At 38.1% G+C, this 22,686-nt stretch overlaps 1 protein-coding gene across 3 annotated transcripts in view; it reads right to left on the bottom strand.

Annotated features, from left to right (window-relative positions):
• Window positions 1–4,769: 4,769 nt before the first annotated feature.
• Window positions 4,770–22,686, bottom strand: part of cacnb2b (calcium channel, voltage-dependent, beta 2b) — a 63,887-nt gene continuing 45,970 nt past the window's right edge. For 2 of the 3 annotated variants that reach the window (XM_017714185.2, XM_017714187.2), the window contains exons 3-14: window positions 21,055–21,177; window positions 19,370–19,509; window positions 19,148–19,209; window positions 18,829–18,851; window positions 18,539–18,619; window positions 17,331–17,389; window positions 17,087–17,196; window positions 15,538–15,546; window positions 13,026–13,177; window positions 12,488–12,583; window positions 11,820–11,993; window positions 4,770–7,871 (exon numbers count right to left, since the gene is read on the bottom strand). In XM_017714185.2, coding sequence (XP_017569674.1) covers window positions 7,071–7,871; window positions 11,820–11,993; window positions 12,488–12,583; window positions 13,026–13,177; window positions 15,538–15,546; window positions 17,087–17,196; window positions 17,331–17,389; window positions 18,539–18,619; window positions 18,829–18,851; window positions 19,148–19,209; window positions 19,370–19,509; window positions 21,055–21,177 — 1,830 coding nt within the window. In that variant the 3' untranslated portion in view covers window positions 4,770–7,070. The remainder of the gene's footprint in view (window positions 7,872–11,819; window positions 11,994–12,487; window positions 12,584–13,025; window positions 13,178–15,537; window positions 15,547–17,086; window positions 17,197–17,330; window positions 17,390–18,538; window positions 18,620–18,828; window positions 18,852–19,147; window positions 19,210–19,369; window positions 19,510–21,054; window positions 21,178–22,686) is intronic. The other variant, XM_017714186.2, reaches the window with a different exon arrangement.

Raw genomic sequence — 22,686 nt, 5'->3', positions numbered from 1 at the left:
TCAGTAAAAGGATTTTATAATCAATACGGAATTTAATAGGTAGCCAATGAAGTGATGATAGCACTGGACTAATATGCTCAAATTTTCTAGTTTTAGTGAGGACCCTAGCTGTGGCGTTTTGGACTAGTTGGAGTTTGTTTAAATTCCTGCTCGTGCATCCTGACAGTAGCGCGTTACAGTAGTAGCAGTATGTAGCTGTTGCTGTCTCTGTAACAGGTCTTCTAAGCTGATAGCCTTAGCCTGTTCCCTCTACTGTTATAGGAACGCCTTCTGTAGGGATCAGATCTAGTGCTGGTATCAAAGGTTTATAGAGGCAAACTGAACTGAAGAATATAAAAAGAACAAACAGATAATGCTACAAGGGTGATGTACAATCTCATGAGTAGGATCAAGGCAGAGAGAGGTGGTGTGAGCCAACATGTTAAATGGTCCAACATGTCACTAATGAACAAGAGTGTTGAGACGATGCCAGGGGTGAAGCCATGACAGCACATAATGATGAGACAGTCTACATAAAGGAGATACAGGATCTGGGACTGGGGTGCTATAAAAGCAACCTTAATGTCAGTAACATCAGGAAAAAAGACAGATGGCATTCCCCACTCACAGTAATGGTGGAGGTGGGAAGGTTGTGGACCATTTCAAATTATGTGACATATTGGTCATCAACGATATAGCTTAGTCCCTTACCACCAGTTCTATCCTTTTAAAAACTTAACATCACTTTAGTTTTCTCAGAGAGGCTGCTGTACAGTGGTTGCAGATGGATGACACACAGTGTCCAAAAATGTGAAACTGTTGTTCTCCCTGAGGGAGTAGCGGCTTAGAAAATGTGTTTGTGTGTGTGTGTGTGTGTGTGTGTGTTGGAACACTGTTGCAGGTATTCTTTATTGATGGACACCACCATTTACAACCCTTTTACACCTTCTAGCACAACTGTATTTCTTTCTTGCATCATTATTACTGCATTATGTTACACCTAGAATAGAAAATCATTAGCGGATGACGTTGAAACGCTTGACAGTTGACACTTGAAATTTATCTGCTGAAAAGATCTTTTAATATCTGAAATTCTAAAATCTAATATTTCGAAAGGAAAAATTGAAATAATTAAAATAATAGTGAGTATGCAAATTATATAAACACTTGATTGAAATTTTCTGAGGGGCTACAGAGCAGCTAAACATATCACAGGGGTGGCTGCAACACTTCCTTACCGCCACTGCCATAAGTGCGTCCCATGGCATATGCTATGGCAGTTCTCGGTTATGGAGCGATGTTCAGGACTTCTTGCTAGATAAAGAAAGTCTGCATGAAGATAAAAATCTACAGTATGGGACCAAGAATGTCTCACAAAGAGGTGTGTACTGCTCAGGCCCTAAACTTCCAGCTCCTGGTTGTAACTTGAGGCGATGGCTCCATGGGGTCATTAAGGATCCATCACACATTGCTCAATTTTCTTTGCTGCCCAGGAAAAGGACTGTACAAGCATAAGCAAATAATAAGTGAAGAAAGACATGATGTTCAGTTCTTTTTATTACAAATAACCCTTAGCAGTCTAGTGTTGTTGATTGTTGTGGCATATACATGTGGACTGCACTGTATGGCAGTTTTTCTTTTGAGCATTAAACACAAATCCAAAGAGCACAGAAGGTTAAATTGATGTACAGCTACACTGGAACTTTATGTATTGAACTGATGTAGTATTTCAGTACTGGACCCACAGTCTTCAGCAAACTGAAAAACACCATGTTTATTTCAGATTTAACTGGGCATCCAAGTACACCTACCAAATATTCCCACCTACCTCTTCATAATTTAAGTAGCTGTTTACCTTCAGTTGCTTCCTTTCAGAAGTAATTTTACTTCTGCTCAAGTCGATTCTCTTGGATCTTCAGGAAAATTTGTCTTCCACAACTGAACAATACTAAAATGTTCAGGACAAATAAGCTTTGTTCCCTTTGTTTTTCCCAACAGGAATTTAATACAGGATGGACCTAAATTCTACCAAAAAAAGCATTTTAAACATTAAACAGCAAATAAATAAATAAAAATAGATATTACTTGGCAGTGAAGTGTATGAATGTTCACTAAGAGGTCCTGGTTGGCTAATGGACCATCACTGCAAGTGAATAGAATATGACCAAATAATAGAATAGAATGACCAAATAATAGAAGAGAATGTCACAGAACAGCTTGAACTCTATTCGGTTTTATCAGGCCAAACTTACAAAGGCATTTATGAGGTATGCACAGTTGTATAGATAGTGTATCCAAGCTAAATAAAAAATACTATATGGCCAAAAGTATGTGGACACACCTCCTATTTACTGAGTTCAGGTCCTGTCAGCCACACTCAATGCTAACAGGTGTATAAAATCAAGCCATGCAATCTTTTACTTAAACACTGACAGTTGAATGAGTCACTCAGACGAGCTTGGTGACTTTAAATGTGCCACTATCATAGGATAACACCTTCACCACAAGTCAACCACAAGTTTGTGAAATTACTACCCTGCTAGATCTGCTCCAGTCAACTGTAAGCGTTTTTACTGTAAAATGGTTACATCTAGAAGTGACAACTACTCCATGAAGCAGTAGACCACAGAAATTTTCAGAATGGAGCCATCCTCTGTTGCATAACTCACTACAGAGTTCCATATCACCTCTGAAAGCAACTTCAACACAAGAACTGTGCATCGGGAGCTTCATGAAATGGATCCATGGCTGAGCAGCTGCATACAAGCCTAAGATCACTATACGCTTGTTACATGCACCATGCACAAAACGAGGTCCATTAAGACATGGATGAGTTTGGTGGAGGAACTCCAGCGGCCTGCACAAAACCCTGACCCTAACCGCATCGAACACCTTTAGGATGAATTGACGCATTGATTGTGAGCTAGGCTTTCTCACCCAACATCAGTGTCTGACCTAACAAATGCTTTTTTAACTGAATAGGCACACATTTACGCAGTCAGACTCTAACATGTGTAAAACAACCTTGTGTAAAGCCTTCTCAGAAGAATGGAGGCTGATATAGCAGTAAAGGGGAGGTTAACTCTATATTAATAATCATGGTTTTGGAAAGAGATGTCCAACAAGCTCATATTCAGTAGGTGTGATGTTTTCAGGTGTCCCCATATGTTTGGCCATATAGTGTAATATGTATACATAAATGGTGCATAGCATAATTGGTACGTATTTTACTCTCTGGGACTCAATATAAGAATCTTGCATCAAGACGAGGAATGTGCACACACCGGGTGCTTGGATTCACTCTTCATTCATTATAATTGGGATGACTGTAAAAACAATGTCTTTTCTGTTCAAAAAGATTGAGTGTAGAATTGTGAGGCATACAACTGCACAGATGAAAAATAATAATTAAATCTCACCTGCCAGTCCTGCCAGTTAGTTATAGAAAGCAAGCCTCTGGTTCATTCCACAGCAACTCATAAAGAGCATGTCAAACAAAAGTTGAAGTACAAAGCAAAATTTAACTCATTCAACCATGCAAAATGTCAAACTTATGCTCCATTGTAATTAGATTAGTCAGATTTATGTAGTTAGAAGTTTGGTAAAAGTTTTTCCTGATAGGACCAAACTGCAATTTAATTATTGAGGTTAACTTATAGAATGCTGCTTATAGAATGCACTGAACTGAAGTATTAGCTGGTTATAAATACAACAATAAGAATAATTGTCACTTTAAATAAACTAGCTTTGTGCTAATAAGTGCTTTCAACAGGTCAATTTATTGAAGAATGCACTATTTAGACAATTATTACAAATTTGAAATGTAATCTTTCATTAAGATTTCAAAATAATCTTAGCAAAATTAAGGTTTTATGTAGTACTCTAATATTTATAACAAGAATTTCTGATTGGAATATTATAATCTACACAATGTGTTCACAACAGCTTCTAAAAATCTGTTGTATAGCCTAAACCTCATCTTTTTTAAAAGGAACTAAACCTCAATTTTTTTCCTAAATAAGGACAGCGATTTCTAACATATAAACAAATTACACATGTATTATGTAATTAATTAAGAAGCTCATATTAAGACAGTAGTAAAACTGTGCAAAAGAAAAACACTGTATTTACAAAATAATCTTAATAATGCTCTAAAAAGTCTTGGGGAAGCACAATCTTTCTCCGTTTCATGGAGAAATTTTTGCATCCTTATGGTCAGTAAATATATTTTGATGACCAGCAAGACAGGGCACTTGTTGGGTACCTCTGCAACAGATTCTGTGTATATTAAACCACCCTCAAACAAGAAATACAAAAACTAAGCATTATACATGTTACTTGTTTTTGACTTGTACTTTATTATTTTCAATCCTATTTTCAAAGAAATCTATATAAAAAAATCAATCAGACATAACTGTCCTATTTAGAAAAAAAATGATGAAAATAAAATACCATTTCAGAAAATCAGTGGTCAAAAATGCCTATAAATAAACTTTTAAGTGTTTCAAAAACTAAATGGTTACAGTTTTAAAAATTAAATATTAATCAGAAAATTTACATTCTACGATAAATGAACCAGTTGAGGGCTTTTATTAGCAAAGAAAATAGCTAATAAGTATAAATAAGTATAATATTATTGTACTATTGTTGTATTCACACCTAGTTAATCTTCAATAATTTTGCATGATTACATAAATACTTTGTTTTTGTTACAATTTGAAAAGGAAATCTATGATGCAAGTTGCCATCTCTCTCTCTAATGTGCAGTTGAAAAGGACATCATCCCAAGAAAACAATGACATATTTTATGATCTGTATCAGCTGTACCAGAGCTCATTCATCATTCCTTTCAATGGGGTCAAATAAATATTTCAAAAAATACATTAATACCTAAAACTTAAAACAGCAAATAAGGTAACAATAAAAGACAATAACAATGTGAAAAGTAACAGAAATGAAGAGCATCCTGAGTGCATACTGTAGGAGCATGTGAAATTCCAATAGCTGTACTGTCCAACAGTTAGTCCAAGTATTTTCAGCTGCGTCCAACTATTTACGTGCAATATTTTGGACACTTTTTAAATCATGTTCCATAGAATTAGACCAAACAATTTACTTGCTGATGGCACCAAAGACATGCTGCAAGCTAGCCATCAAAACAGTCTGTAGCATGGTTAGCAGTCTTTTGTGTTGCTTTTACTGCATAGCAATGTTTCATATTGACAAATTAAATGTAAAATCAATAAAGTATCTATGACCAATTCACCTTAAGCAGTTTTGTGATACCTAATATTAGCCCAGAGTTATAAAAGAGAATGTACAACATCTCAAGGCACTGCTATAAGGAATAAGAGATGGATAGTCATAAATGAATACTGGTGCTATAAAACAACACTTATAAATTCAAACTGTTGTTAAGCTAACCTAAAAGTCTTCATTTGTTTGCAGCATCACATCCTGCATAGCACTAGATTATACTGAGATGAGGAAAAAGCCAGCTCTGTGCAGCTAGTGCTTCTGTTTAGAAAAACATGCATAAAGCTTTCAAAAGCCACCATTGTTATATTGAAATTTATATTCAATATTGGTTACTATAAGGAAATTACCAAGCTAATTTTAACAGCACCTCTACATATTTGCAAATGACTACTAATGTTAAATAAATAGCAAAGCTCTTTTTACAAATTTTACTATAACATTAAATAGACCAATGACCTAACTAAAAAAAACAGACTTTGGTCTTTGCTGGCTAGAAATCTTCTTTCCAAGAACTTTTATCCTAACAGACAGCTATGAATTGTTAACTGTGTTTTAAAGGAATTTAACTGAAAACAGTACAAAGAGATATTCAATAATTTACCTTACCCACTTCTGTTTTTTCGTAAATATACTCTAATTCCAGATTTGATATCTGCAACACATTCCAAAAAATTGTGATTGTGACAGCGTAAGACAGGGAAAAGTTCATGGTACTTTCCACAGGTAAACGGGTGAATAGGTAACAGGACATGCTATCATGACTGGGTTATAAAAGAAGCACTCACAAAAGGCTCAGTTGCCACTTTGTGAAATGTTATTAAAAGATTGAGGAAATCTCTGCACATAAAGTGCAAGGCCAAAAATCTGTATGGGATGCCTGTGACTTTCGATCCCTTAGACGACTTCACGTGGGTTCAAGAACACTTCAGAAAACTCGTCAATAACACTGAGAGACTCCACCTTTCAATTGCTTATGGAAATAATGGACATTGTTTCCAGGCCAAAGGGGAAAAGGACCATCCCAATTGTTACCAACACAAAGTTAAAAGCAAGCATCTGTCATGGTATAGGCATGTGTTAGTTCCCATGGGTAACTTATGCATCTTCATGCTGAAGGATACATACACATTTTGGAGCAGGATGGGCTGCCATCTAGAAGACATCTTTTTCAGGAACTTTTCAGCAGGACAATGCTAAGTCGCATGTGTTACACCAGCATGGCTTCATGGTATGAGATTGCAGGTGCAAGACTGGCCTGCCTGCAGTCCAAACCTGTCTACCATTGAAAACGTGGTGTATTACAGATCAATATATATGACAACAGTGACCCTGGACTGTTGAGTAGGTGAAGTATTATGACAAGCAAGAATGGAAAGAAAATTCTACTTTCATTATTACAACAATTTGTGTTCTCAGGTCCCAAACGATTACTGAACGTTGTTAAAAGGAAGTTTGATGCAACACAGTGGTAAACATGCCCCTATAAGGACATATATACAAAAACAGTAAAGTTAATATCTCATCTTTGAACTGTTTCCACTTGAACATAATAATAATAATAATAAGAACATAATATTTGCAAATAATTGCTGTCTGTTTTTATTTAAAATGCACTACATTTTATTTTATTTACATTTTTCCTATCTGGAACTGGGTTCTTTATTAGCCTCCAGTATTGTTTAGAAACACTTAAGTACACTTTATTTGCAGCTACATAGTGGGTATATGTTTCATGTTATTCATGCTTGTGTTGAACCATTTGGACAGTACAAGTATTGGCATTACACCTACATTTCACTTAGCAGCATCAACGCAGTGCAAGTTCACATCATTCAACGATGAATGTACATATCTGTGGGCCAGTTACCATCCTCCCCATGTCTGTCCCTGTCCCTCTCTCTGTTTCTGTCCCTGTCCCGCTCTCGACTCTGATAGTGGTAGTGGTTATGAGGGAGGCTGTAGTACTGTTCATGGTGAGAGCGTATTGGCTGTTCGTGGTGGGAGCGTATTGGCAGTTCATGGTGGGAGCGTATTGGCTGTTCATGGTGGGGCCGTAGAGGCTGTTCATGGTGGTGGGAACGTATCTGGCTCTGGTGCCTGTGCTGCCTGTTGCGTTCATTGTGCTTTAGCTCATAGTCCTGTTCTTGAGGGGAGTGGTCTTCATGAATGTCAATGGTCCCACGGTGGTGGTGATGGCGGTGACGGTGGTGATTGTGGTGCTGGTGGTTGTGGTCTCTGAGGGTTGTAGTCCTGTTTTGGTACACTTCAGTTTGGTCCAATTCGTCCTCATCTAGCTGCAGGCGCCGACTCCGTGGCTCTGTGTATACAGAGTCCTTACTGGGCATCAACTCTATGTCCGCTGGCTGAGGGTGGGCAGGGTGGTGGTTGTGGTGCTCGGTGCGGTTCGCACTGGTCCGGTGGTGGTGGTGGTGATGGTGATGATGATGATGGTGGCTATGCTGTGGTCTCTTTGGCTCACTCCTCAAGAGCCTTTCCTCCTCCTCTGCCTCTTCCTCCCTTGCCTCCTCTTCCTCGTCCTCCCTTGCCTCCTCAGCCTGAGGTTGCTGCTCCAGTTGGTTCTCCTGAGATCCTTTCCTCTTGGTGGCTGCTGTCCTCTTGCTTTTTGTTTCCTCCTGGTGTCAGGGATTAGAAATATAAAATTAGCTGTGAGAAAGAAGTAGCTCTGTGGACAAAAGGTACTAAGCATTATCACATTTTGAAGGCATGAAAGCACACACAGCTGATCTTTCCATGTGTAGGGCCTGATCAAAAAAGCACAGTAGGTTTTAGCAAGGCCTGACTTCATGCATGTGCATATTAGGGTACTGTTGAAGCACAGAAATAGAGGTAAAGACTAATTAACCACCAGAATACCAGGTATTAGCCCCACCCAGAAAATATGTTTGTTTAAATCTGCAGGAGTTTGCATGCACGTCCCCACTGGCAATATGTAGCCATTTAGAATCGGAGCTTTCTGTGTATTACCGTGTTTTCTATGACAGTGTAAAATATGCACAAGGCTTCCTGTTTTGCTGGATTCATTTCAGCTTTCTTTACATATTAAACAAAGGCAACATTCACAAATCTCGTTAATGGAAAAGAGTAGAATAAAATAGCAGAAATAGTCCATTTTTGGTGTTGGCCTTACAGAGATAACAACCTGGAACAATTTGCTGGCATTAACTGACCAGAAAAACTACATCTTTTTAAAGCCTAGTACAGGGAAATGCAATTATTTTGAAAATGCTCCTCTCACAGAGGGTGTGAGAAAAGACAGGTTTTATTAAAAGCAAGCCTCTCTTTTCATCTCGTCACTTAAAAAAAGCAATAATTTCTTAGATTTTCCTCAATTTTACCCATTTAGGAATTTCCTTTTATTGTTTCTTTCACTTTGACTTGGGTTTCACTTTTGGTTTGGGATCTTTTCCCATATGAAAAAAAATCAAGAAGTGTATATATCAAATGTGTTAAAAACAATTTTTAGCACACTTTTAGAATATAAGTTTTTATTTCTATACAATTCTTTAATAATGTTCTCTTGTTGACAGTATTTTCTAATAGGCATTATCTGTTATAAAGGCTACTTTTGCTAACTTTGACTATGAAAAAATAACCTTTGAATGACACCTATTGTCATTACAAGTCTATGTAGGTGTCATATAGACATATATGACCAAATATGATCATGTAGTTATCATGCTAATTTTGATTTCTTTTAGTTAATCTACAGATCTTATGGCATGGATTTCAATTCGTGGTGAGCCTGTACCTAATAAACGAGCAAAATGACAGATGCCAAAAACCAGGCAATTTCTCACATTTCTCTCCCAAATGCCAGGACATGTTCGTTGTCTAAAGTTTGCTTCATTAGTTTTGCACTGGAGCTATGAGGCCAACAGACCTAAGTAAGTGAGGTACAAGTTATAAATGCTCATTGACTCATACTGCTTCTAGGCTAAGTTTACACACTGAAGACACCAAGCATGAGGGTTCTACCAGACTGGCATTGCACATTTCATCAGCATACAAGAATTTTCAAAATTGTGTACATAGTGTACATAAGGATTAAATACAAATGTGAGTTAACACAAATACACAGTCCACCGGCTGCTGCTATTGGCATGTCCACTCCCAAGTGAATCTCTGATTAATGAGTCTGAATGACCTCTGCAGCTCAACTAGCTCATTAGCAGCACACATTTGTGCCAAAACTGCACTCTGCCAAGTTCTGACAGTTTTGAAGGGTTCCTTTCTCTGTACTTGCCAATATTTCTTCAGTTCACTAGCAGTTGTTCTTCTCATGCCACAGCCAGAGTACTATTTGCACTGCACTGTTGACTCAGGCAGAGTACCTGATATTCCTGTCCACAGGAGGGCAGCATCTGTCCATCAAAGCGTAAATGTGAAATTGGGCTGTGTGGGGCAAGATGCATAAATGAGGATTCTATTCAGCTAAGTGAGCACAGTATTCTCCATGCCTTATGGCCACTTCAGTGAAGAGGTATTTCTGGATTTCTAGGTCTCAAGTGCGAGTTCCAGCTGTGGGTATTCTCATTAGTGGAGATGGTACGCTTGTATCCATGGTTATCAATAAGCTGAAAATGCTGGCTCGGATATCAAAGGGAAAAAAGAATGAATCTGTTCCACTCCTGTAGCAAATCTATCCTGAAATCACACACATTCACACTGTGATGTGATGCTGTTAGCTGTGTTCTTCATTCTGTGTGGTAGTAGAGTGTTTGAGTAGTTTAATTATGATGGTCTACTTTAAGATGCTCTTCTTAAGTAAAATGCTGCAGTTGAAAAAAGCTCATTTGAGAGCTTAGTAGTTTTCAAAGACGATATATAGGATCAACACTCAAGATTTCAGTATTGGTATTCAAATAAAGCCTATATGACATCCCTATCACTTCAGGAGGGTATATATGATTCAACTATGAGTCAGGAGTGGAAAAAAGAAAAGAGATTAATTAAATGTGAAAATTCTTTGGATAGATTCAAAAAGAAAAACAGCATTCTAATGTGGCTGCTAGCGCAGACCCCAAACCAGAGCCAGGCTCTAAGTCAAGGTCAAGTTTGCTAAGTACAGTTGCCAAATTTTTTTTGCAGCTGAAAAATTCATATTCAACCACATCAAATAACGGATTTCTTGTTTTCCTCTGCTGACATTTTTTTGTTTGTTTGTTTGTTTACTTTTGCCTTTTTCACTGCTATTGGAGCTCCCAATCCTTTCAGCTTGGCTACCTAATCTATGTAGAAAACTTTTAAATTAAGATCCTGTATCTGTTTTGGCAAAGCTGGTCTAAATGGAATACATGGATTTAATTGCTGAAGTTGATGCCAGGAACTCCAGAAGAGTCTAGAAAAGCAAAGCAGTGGCAGGTTGTTGGTCAATATGCAGTATATAAAAGACACAGAGAAAATTAATATCTGTTCCTGGATGGTTTGTGAGATTATTGTGGCCTGAGGTACATTAGATCAGAGTTAAATCTAGAAAGGAATTATGTCAAATAGGCCCTGTACATGTTGACTTGCCCAGGGCCCACTCCTCAATCTCTAAGTGCCATCTCTACTCAGTAGCTGATGAGCAAGCTGCCTAAAGGATAGGAATGTTGGTGTAAACACATTTACTATATAGCAGCCTTTAGTGTTCATTTAGTCAGAAAAGGACAGTTTTCAGTTCATTACAGTTATGATGCTCTGTACTCATTACTGTTTTGTGTCCCTCATTTAAAGTTATAGTTTACTCGACTTCTGGTTTGTCTTCATCGGTATCTACTGTAATACTTTTGTTGTACTTGGGAATCCAGACACACCATGCTGTTGTAGGAAAGCTTAGTTTGAACAGTTTTTAAGCAGGAAAATGTTAGGTTATACAGGGAAAAGGGTATAAAAGCTATGCATTTCCAACTAAGCATTAATTACCACAGTCTCTTTCTTTCTACTATTGTTTTGTTGACCTAACAGGTAATTAAAGACTAAGACTACAAACTAAAAAGCAATAAAATTCCTGCTCTAGGGTCATTTACGAAAGAACACCAACTATACCACCACACTCACCAGAGGTTCTTCTACCTCAAATCTGTCTTCTTTCAATGTCCAACAGGGGTTTTAGTTGAAGGTGATAGGGAAGAAAATTAATGTCATGAAAAAGTGTCATGAACAAGCAAAGCATATATGTAATGGCGGAAAGTCTGATTTCACATGAACACATGAAAATGCTATTTTTACCTAGTGGAATTTCACAGATTTTTCAAAACCTCTGCATAATTTAGTCTATCTTTCCAACTCAGCCTCAAAACTAACCTGAGTGTAATTGTATAATTCTCTGTTAAAGCTACACTATGTGCAATTTGGGGATTTGGAGACCTCTCTGGTAGAAATGTATAGCTGCAGTGTGCAGGACAACATTTTGTGGCATCGACTGTGCTTCAGACACCTTGACCAAGCAGATGAATCTGATGTTTGTAAGTGTGTTGAATAAGCATTCAAAGTGTATGCAGTGTCTTTGCATCTGTGTGACCAGAGACACCCCAGCCTGTCTTTCTGCTGTTGCTTCCGATGGAAGCATTTATGCATACCTTAGCAGGTGTGGGGCTGGTAGGGAGTGTGTTCTCTGCCAGTTTCTCTACCAGGGGGTTGGCTGGCTCCATCTCTGGAGGATGAGTGGCTCTCCAGTAAGATTCCAGGTACTCAGCTATGTGCTCACAGGCATCTGAAAGCTGGTTCTCATCTAAGATGACATCAAAGATCTCCTAAAAGATGAATGAGCAAGAATGAGACTTAACCTTCACATGCACAATAAAGTGATTGTGCAAACCACAGAGCAATGCAGAGAATCTATGTCACTGTCTGCCTCCAAGGTCCCAAGAGGTGCCTCACAACATGAGGCAATTTAAAAATAGCGGTCTCTTGGTAATCACATCAAGTGGACTCTGATTAAGGCCTTAAGCAATATTGAAATGAGAGGACAAGCGGAAATGAAAGGAAATAAGAGCAACTATAAAAGGGGGACATCCAATTGGTCTTTCAGAATGCTAACATATGTTTCAATTTGATTTCCCAGGACATATCAAAGAAATATGAAGTCATCTGTGATGCTCTATGATGACACAAATAATTAAAATAATGCTTTCTCTTAGAATGCTTGATTGTGTTTAAACAAATGGACTACATGTCACCAACGTTCCCACTATTGTGACATTTAATTGAACACAGAGCATGTACTGGCTAATGAGGACACACTTACATTGGGACACTGGGCAAGTTTATCTGCAGCCACTAGCTGAACGTTGAGATGTTTGGTCTGACTCTTTCCCCTGGTCTTTATCAACCTGGTGAGAACCTGAAGCATCAGAGAAAAAAAGAGGAGTAGGACAGATAGAAGACAGATGAACAGGAGATGAATAGGAGCAGGAAAGATAGAAGTAAGATTACAAGTACCTGACTATTTCCACCACTGATTATCTGTCAGCATAGATTTCTACTATTACATATACATAATAAATGTCCTGCAAGGTACTTATTGCATTTTTGAGTAACACTGTAAACAATAGGTAGTCTCTAATTATCAAACATCATGTTAACACATAGGGCTGTTTTATATATATATATATATATATATATATATATATATATATATATATATATATATATATATATATGTGTGTGTGTGTGTGTGTGTGTGTGTTTATGACGATTGATTACTCTTGTTTGTGAACTGCTAGGTAAAATGAAATTAACTTAATATAGAACATTTTCAGTACTGAACTTCTGGGGGCTCAAACCTTGGGGGATGAGATCTTGACATAGACAAGGATGGGGGCCAGGGAGGTCTTGCTGAGCTGGAGGGGATGGTTTATAGTGTCTGCATCCAGGACAACCAGTTGCAGGCTTCGGGCCAGCTCGAAGATCCTCTCCACCTCGCCTTGGATCTGAGCTGCAGGGACATGGAGCTCAAGTTAACTTCAAAGCATCAAACAATGCTTCAATATGACTAAAGAGTCTGTCACATCTTTATCATGTGGTCAGTTTCTACAGGCAACAAATTCATTTATCTGTACATAGTAACATACAGAAATCAGTGACCACCCTTTCAATTTTCAAAACTGGCCATTGAATACAAGTTCCTTTTGTTTCAGCATCAGATAAAAAAAATAATACATACATCTAAAAGAAAATTACACAAACACCTAAACAACTCAGTATAGAACATTAAGTATTTAATGTGTCCAGTTTGGTCTTCATTACAGCTACCATTCTTTTCAGAAGACTAGACTTGCTTTCAGTTTTCCAAAGAAATCTGCAGGGGTATTTTTCCACACCTCCAAAGTTTAGTTTTAGAAGTTGGTTGCATTTTCTGCTTCTCATTCAATGACGTGGAGGTCTAAACTCTGGGGTGGTCAGTTTATTCTGAGAACACCAGCAGCTTCTTTGTTTGATTTGCAAATCAATCAGTTTTTCTATTTTTTGTCTGTTTCCTTTTCTCTGTAAGGACTTGACAGCTGCACATCCTTTCACACCTATAGTGTTCAGATGTCTTCTCACAGTGGAAGGATGGACAGAAACACCTATGGATTTTTGCAGATCTGGAGCAAAAGTAGAGCTTGATTTTCTCCTCTTTCTCAAAGATGAAAATGAAGTACTTTTTATCTGATGAATGACAGTTTTGGTGGTCTACCAGGTCTCACATCATTGTTAGTTGGCCCGTTGTTTTGATCATTTGATCACTTCTGCAACTCCAGCTTGAGAATCCTCTGTATCCTCTGTTTTTCACATATTTTCATTTGACATTCCTCTTCTTTATGCAAGAGTATTACTGTATATTTAATGTCTTCTGAAATATTGGCTGAAAATGATGAATAATTTGTTCTAAATGATTGTTCTGACTGGAAATAAAAAAGAAGGGTGGTCTCTGATTTTGCGCAGTATTGTAGTAAAATATACACTATTGACTCAAAACAGATTAGTAAGAAGCCAATGGGCAGGGCTTATTTCTGTAACGTTTTAAGATCATTTTAGTTGTTATGGCATTAATTCCTTTGACTTATTCTCGTTCTCAAAAAAATAAAAAATAAAAAATCTCTGAAGGCATTAGCACTGGATTCAGCTTATTCAGCTTAATAAAACAACCAGCAGTAAGACCATTATATTTTCATGGTAGATATGATAACTGATATGTGCTACCATTTTAATCAAAAAAGAGAAAAAATGACCAAAACATGCTGAATGAATGGCCCAGGATATGGTACAAGACACTGTGAATGGTCAAAGATAGCATTCAGCTCCAGTACAAATAAAGGGCTAGCATTGCAGAGCATGGCAAACATGCTGAACATAACCCAGAAAATGTCCCTCTAAACTCCAGCTTGCTGTGAACTACACAGTACCAGCTATGTACAAAAGAGGTCTGATACATTTTATACTGAAGCAAACACATTTTTACTTTTTTCTTTAGCCAGTGCTTAAATGGACCATTCTACCAAATTAGCTCGAGCTGCAATGCCTCAGTAAAAACTATTCAAGAGACAATGACATATTCAGATCAAAGGAATTCATTGAGATAGTAATAATCTAATTATACACAAAATCATCATTTATAGTGTACCTTTCATTGGGAGGTAGCTGTCCTAAACCTTGACCCCTAAATTAACACTTGTGAAAATTATACTTTCATTTTCTTTCAAAGTTGATCTTTTTTCTTTTTTTTTTTTTTTTAGATTTAGATTTATAATAATTCATGTCACTACCGACAACAGTCAGATCTCATAGTTTTAAAATAAATGTGTTCCCAAGTCTGAAAATCAGTAGTTAACATTAAGAACTGTTACTACCAAAACATTATTTTCTGCCATTAAGTAAACTTTTTTTGTATTTTAATGAAAATAAAATATTATGGTTATGCATGTACAGCTGTTTAAAGCTGTGTTAGCTAGTCATGTACTGACTAGTGTTTTTTAGTTCTGGCCAAAATTAGCTAAAATTGTCACTCCCAAAACAGTCACTACCTCAACATTTGGCAACATTTTGTAATGTTATGATTGTTTTGTTAGTGACAAAATAGAATTTTCAATCATTTGATTTAATAAAATAAACAGGATTTTTAGTCTAAAGTCCAAGTCACATAAAAGCCTGAAACGTGCCTTCAGCTCTAACTTTGAACCAGTTTGGTAGAACGGTACAAACTCAGTATAAATTAGGACACTCAAGCACTTTTGATTGTGCTACTACTAATGGAATGTAAATACTGCTAGTGGTTGTACTGAAATCAACAGGAATGGGTTTGGGAGCGATACATACCAGCGGCGTCTGAGGCAAGAAAGCAATATGTGGGACAGAGCGGAGAGAACCAATCAGTCCCCTCAACAGTGTGAGCAGCTATAGCTAGCTATACACTTCATATTCCCACTCAGCCAGAAAACACTGTCCACTTTTACCCCAGCATTAGATAACAATAAATTAGTTCTATTCTGGTTTTTATGGGGAGTAGGAGGCTTTCCCAGTAAGTGCGGAATTGCCTTATTAACAAAAGCACGTCCTTATGGTTTTGTATCATGAAGTGGCAAAATTTGTGTTTCAGTCAGGCTGAAAAGAATAAAAATGCTTTTCTAATGCTTTTCCTGATGCTCTACTACCACTGATTCTGAGATCAGTAAACAGCACAGAATACCAGGGCCATATGTATGAAAGCAGAATCCCCCACTAAAGTGATGTGCACACATATTTCTCATTTTGCCTGTGTGAATGTAGTTGCAGATTTATGGTAAAAAATGAAAGTATTAATAAAAGAATATTAAAACATTTTGGAAGCCTGAGCTGTGGTGCTATAAGTTAAAAATAGAAAAGAGTGGACCAATAGAAATGCAGGTATGGTCACATCTGATCAGAAGTCATATTTCAGCACTGTCAAAGTAGACAATAAGAATATTTTATATACTTAATCAGGTTCAAGTAAAACATGGCTTAATCACATTCTCATAGTCCCATAGCAACATCATCTGTGAATTTTGACCACAGATATGTGAGAGACTCCCTGCACAGTTACAGTAACTTTTTCATCTTTTTGGCTCACTGAGCTAGAATTCCCACCTATGTTATTTTTTCACCCTCTTGGTGGCTGTGAAGTAGCATATTCTGCAGTGGGAGTCCACATTTTGGGGTTAGTTAGCAGGGATAGATTACTGACCAAGCCAGTAGGACCAGTGCCCAAGGGCCTCTGACCACAAGGCCCTAGGCGACTGGGGACAGTCCACTGCAAATACAAAAATTAGATGAATGAACTGTCCTTGATTATGTAAAGACTGAATAAAATGTATAAAAGTCCATGGGCCCATATCTGCCACTATATTCAAAATAATTCAAGCTCCCGCCCCCAAATTCAGAAATATGTAGAAATATAACTGTGCAGGAAATAATAGGCTATTCACCATTAATTGAGAAGTAATAACATTATTTACATTACGCTTTTTACATTACATTTTGCTTTTTAAAGTGCACATAAACAAACATGAGCTATTTATTAAAGTTATTTGTCAGGCCTTTTTTCCCCTTATTGTCAGAGTGAGGGGATGAGGGGCTGCCAAAGATGCCTCATGAGAACCTGTTAGTTAGTTAGTCAGCCTCCAAAGATAAACAATGAAAGAAATCCCTATCCCTCCATTTTTGGAATATTGATGCATGTAGATACAGCATTTGTCACTAATTATATTATGGTTGTTTTTATGTATTTCGGCTGGGGCTCATCATAGTTGCTCAGCATAATTTTGGACATATTTATATACATTCATACATTTGGCGCCTGGAATGTAATGTACAAATGAAAGATGATGAGTCTGAAACAAAGCATTACCGAGGCTGGAGCGTGTGTTGGAACGATCCATTATAGCATGTTTGCTGGGGTTGTTCAGGATCGACCGCTTAGCAAGAGCAATATCTGCCGTCACCCGAGTGATTGTTATTCTAACAAGACAAATAAGAAAAACAGACATGAAAAACCTGGAAAGGTTTTACGGCTGCATCAAAACATCAGACTGTGCTAAAAAAAAACATTTCACAAATATTCAACAAGATTGAACACTGCAGTGGCTACATACCTCCCTTCAAATCTGTGTTTTAAAAAATCAAAGAGTGCCTTTTGCATCATGTCTGTAACCTGTAAAAAAAAAGAAAGAAAAAAGAGAGATGAGAGAAGGGGAGGAGAGAAGAGGAGAGACAAGAGAAGGGATGAAAAGAAGAGGAAAGAGAAGAAGAGTGGAAGAAAGAGGAGGAGGGGTGGATGAAACTTTAATCACCACATAATCTGCTCATAAGCCCTGTTAAATCCTCAGGAAGGTGGGCTGTAATGTCAGAGCTGTACACTAGAGGGAGCAGTAAACTCTGTTTATAAGGTGACTTGCTCACAAGTGTGGACCATCTGTTGTCTATGTAGTGTGGGGCTACATGATACGAACACCAATATTGTGATTTTATTTTTGCAATATGAGGTAACTCGGGGCAAGAAGCCCTCCAAAGTAACATGTTCCCACAGTCTAATCTTACCACTTTCACGGACTGTGATCTAACTCATTCTGAGGCTTTATCAGAACATCTGTGTGATTTATTCAACATAGGATAATAGTGATCTGTTCATTTCTATTATATACATGTTTGATTATGGGGGTTATGAGCAGCATGTTTGATTTTGAGAGGAATTTTCTGTCTATCTTTCTTTCTTTCTTTCTTTCTTTCTTTCTTTCTTTCTTTCTTTCTTTCTTTATTTATTTATTTGTTTGTTTGTTTGTTTATTTTATAAAAATATAAAGTCAGACATTTGGCACAATAAGTCCTCCCAGACAAGGGATAAAATGATGTGATTTTAATTGAATAATTAGATGTTGAATGCTGTCACTTTGTTTAATACAGCAATTTTGAAAAATGTAAAGACTAGAAATGCCTAGAGACCTACAAATGATACATTCCAAAAAACTTAAATGTTTGAACACAATTTTTGTCCGGGGGGGCTTCTTATCCCCTAACCTTAAAATCTTTACATTTTTTTGTTTAATAAAAAACAGATTTGACTGCTGTTCAAGTTTATTTCCCCTAATTAAATGCTCAACTTCATGCACAGATCCTGTTTAGCTTTACTGTAACTGGACATAAAAGTATTTTCCCCTATTAATTGTAATGTTACTAAAGGATACATAGTGCAAATATACTTTAATGGTAGGGAATGGCTGATTTAGTTTCAGCTGTTAGTTTATCAAGGACCTAACCTAAAGAACAAAGACTGCAAAGATTCTGACAGTAAGGTAACAGGCACCTCGTAGCCCTTGAGTGAAGGCCCCATCAGCACCACGGGGCGCATGGAAGGCACAACGTCGTACGCTGCCAGTTGCTCCCCCTGCAAAAATCAGTGCAAAGATCATTTCTTGGGGTGTGCTGGGAGGTCATACCATACATTGCTCATTAAATGACAGTTCACTGATATGCAGGCAAAGTGAAGCTAATGATTTGTAAAAGGTAAATGCAACATCCGTACGAGAGCAAAGTGTTAGGGAAAGGAGAATGACATTCACTGTAGAAGTAGGCTGCCCAGCCAAATGCACTCACCGATTTCTTCTTCACTTGCTGAACTGTGGCGTAAGATTAAGAGAGGACAACAATTACATTTCGTGCAAGCATGTGAAAGAATAAAGTACCCCCTTTTCTCACTTCTTTGCCCCATTAAAAACCCTAATGTGAGCTATTCCATGCTATTAGTACTGTTAATGAATCATTTGAGGATGAATAGGCAACTCATGCTGGACAGTGTGTTCTGAGATAATCATGTTTGATCTAAGCTAATTAGCATGCTAATGGAACGGCAAGAGGCTATAGCACTCTGGGCATTCAATCAGGTGACCTTGCTTAGCGATTCATTTAAGCTTACCTGTCGGAGGGGGAGTGACTTTCTTCGAGTTCAGATCATCTTTGGCAGAGCTTGCTGCTTTGCTGGAATGACAAATGGGTGATTTCATCACATTACATTTTAACCGTCTGCAGAAATCCTCAGTACGTCAACTTAAATCAATACATTACTATGCAAACGCTCAGTATGAAAGCTGCTTGATGTATTGGATGGGACGCTTAGCAAGAAATGAAAGAAGTTTACTTGGCTAGGGCTTTGGCTGCCTTCCTGGCTTGCACCTCTCTCCTGATGAGAATGGTCTCCAGGTTGACCGGGCTGGGGATGAAACCCACCTCCCCTCCCTCCTTCACCGGCCGCCCGATCCACCAGTCATTATTGAACTTCTGCAACATAACACAATGACCAGCTTAAGACCAGCACTAACATCTCACTCAACCTCTCACACAGTCTGCAGTGAGCAATGACAGGGGCTCCATGAGCTCTCATGAAAATTAGATATACTGTACATGGTGATGTTCAATAACCTATTCTGGACTATATATACACTTTAAAAATAGATGATATTTGTGATAGTAGTGATTGTTTTCTGTCATTTTAGCCTCTCAGGTGGCTATGCTCTGCTGATGGGCTAAAGGTTTTACTACACACTCCTATAACCTAACAATAGCTCGACCACTTTGTACTGAAGTTCCTGTAGTTACTGAATAACGCGTCTTAGTGTGTAAAAAGCCTGGGATTTTAAGTGGATAAAGCAGCTGCACCTCCCAGTCATAGCAATAATGACTTATTCCATATTGTTAGGTGATGATACAACTGCATGAAGACAGAAGGGTAATATCAAGTCAATTAAGTAATAATCTACACTATGGAGGGTGGGGCATGGGGGACAGGTATTCCTGACTTTTGTCTAGACCCCAGAATCCCTGAATCCACCCCTGCTCTCCACAAAAGTCTTAAAACTAAAAACTTAAATGGTTCTTGACTTGGACATAGTTAGACATTGTAGCTCAAGAAAAACACTGGTGTTAACTGGCAGTGAATCTTTATATGGAGGTTCATCACAGCTAAGCAACGAACCAGGCAAAAACAGAATTGTGTGTAGTTTTGAACTGAACTTATAGCAGCCAGTTAGCATCATGCAAACCGCATGTCTAAATCATCTCACACTCACCTCAAACTGTGTTAAGTTGTTAAGTAATCTCAGATAGACTGCTTATGTGTTCTGACACTGTAGTCTTGTAGCCTTAATCTCTGTCATTTTGCCAGTAATTTTGTCCATTTCTATAGATAACATTTTGTCAGACAGTGCACAACCGCATAAGCAAGTCTGTTAGAGATGACTTAAAGCTTCATAGCTTTCCCAAAATTTCAGCATAAATAAATGGTTACGATGTAAACAGTGTCATTCAGAGTGGTTTGGTGTGAAATGCTTTGTTCTAGAGAAACCTTCACAGTCAGAATTGTTCACAGTGGTGATTATGTTGCCTGAGGCCTGAGACATTCTTTTACATATAGTTTCAGTTTAGGCCTAAAACATATTACACACATGACTTGTGTGGAGCCCCTGTACACATCTGAATCATGTAAAGTGTTTCACATCATAAACACTGGATGACATCTCAACATTTTACAGCTCAACGATTGAAATACGAAGAATATTTTTAAAAATCAGTGCAGTTCCTTTGTAATAACTGGACGTTGACTGAGGCAAGTGTGTGATGATGTTGCATGATGCTGATAGGTGGGGTATAAGCTTCCTTTACTTGTACCTCGTAGCTCCAGTGCAAAACTAAAGAAGCAAACTTAGGGCCAAAAATATGTCTTGGCTGATTACATCTGTGGAAAGCAGATGTTTGTGTGCATTTTTGGCTGAACTATCGCTTTAACATTAGGCTGATAAAATGTAGGAGTGTTTACTGCCCCCTCACCTCTTTGACATGCAGGAAGTCTTTAGCCTCAAAGGAAACCCCGTGTCCAGGTATTGGGACATTGTCGTCATCGGCAGGAGTGTAGGTGTAGTTTGTGCGCACAGCGAACGCAACAGGTTTATACTGCCAAAAAGAAACAGGCAAGAGACATTTAAATTGCAAAATGGTTTCATGATTCACCCCATATAACAATCATTTTCCATCTCCTCCTCTGGAACCAACATTTCTTTCAAAAGTGCGCAAAAATTAAGAAATATATGAACTCCTATGGGAACAATTGGAGTTTGAATAGATGAAGGCAGCCTAAAGTGTGGCCCACTAGCCAACGATGGCCTGCAAAGATGTTTGATTTGGCAAGGAGAGAAAAACATAGAAATAATTAAGTATGACTTTAAAAAAAATCTTAATTTCCAGTTTTAAATCAGTATTTTGAAAAGTATTAATAACATAAATATAGTGTAAAGATATAAAATACATTTTACATTTTCCTAGGTTTTTTTTTTTGTTTATTGCTTTGTCTTTATGGCTCTAGGTCCAACAAAAGCATATGAGTAAAAGCACAGCTATTGGAGTCTTTTATTTTTGAACATATTAAATTATATTGGCCAATATTATATTGAGCTCAGATGTTTTAGCCACTAACACATAAAACCAAGCATATACTCATGCAATCCATCCATCCATCCATGTTCTAAGCCACTTCTCTGTCAGGGTCGCGGGGGGGTGCTGGAGCCTATCCCAGCAGTCATTGGGCGGAAGGCAGGATACACGCTGGACATGTCGCCAGTACTCATGCAATCTCCACAGACAAACACTGGCAGTAGAATAAGTTGTACTGAAGAGCTCAGTGACTGTAAACATGGCTCTGTCATAGTATGCCACATTCGCCATAAGTCAGTTTCTGCTCTGCTAGATCGGCCCTGATCGGCTGTATGTGCTATTATTGCCATGAAGTGTTAGACCATGCAAACTCATGCTGCTGAGTTCCAAACTGCCTCTGAAAGCAACATCAGTACAAGGACTGTGTGGACGCATTGCGAGTTTCATGAAATAAGTTTCCATGGCTGAGCAGCTGCACACAGGCCTAAGATAACTATGCACAATGCTATGTATCAGCTGGAGTGATGCAAACCACTGGACTCTGGAGCAGTGGACCATGTTCTCTGGAGGGATGAATCATGTTTCGCTATCTGGAAGTCTAATGGATGAATCAGTTTGGCCGATGTCAGGAGAACACTATCTGATGGAATGCATAGCACCAACAGTAAAGTTTGGTGGAGGAGGGATAATGCTCTGTAACTTTGTTCAGGGTTTGGGCACCTTAGTTCCAGTGAAGGGTAAAATTAAAGCTACAGCACACAAAGATATTTTACACAATTATACACGTTTTCACTTTGTGTCAGCAGTTTTGGGAAGGCCCTCTCCTGTGTCAGTGTGACTGTGTCCCTATGCACAAAGCAAGGTCCATAAAGACATGCTTTGATGAGTTTGATGTGGAGAAACTCCAGTGGCCTGTCCTGACCTCTACCCCACTGAACAACTTTAAGATGAACTGGAACGTCGATTGTGAGCCAGGCCTTCTTGTCCAACACCAGCTCATGTCTTCAAAATGATCTTGAATTGGCACAAATT

The sequence above is a fragment of the Pygocentrus nattereri genome, chromosome 2, assembly GCF_015220715.1.
Source record: "Pygocentrus nattereri isolate fPygNat1 chromosome 2, fPygNat1.pri, whole genome shotgun sequence".
Classification (NCBI taxonomy): Eukaryota; Metazoa; Chordata; class Actinopteri; order Characiformes; family Serrasalmidae; genus Pygocentrus; species Pygocentrus nattereri.
This window is presented reverse-complemented; position numbering and strand designations above follow the sequence as displayed.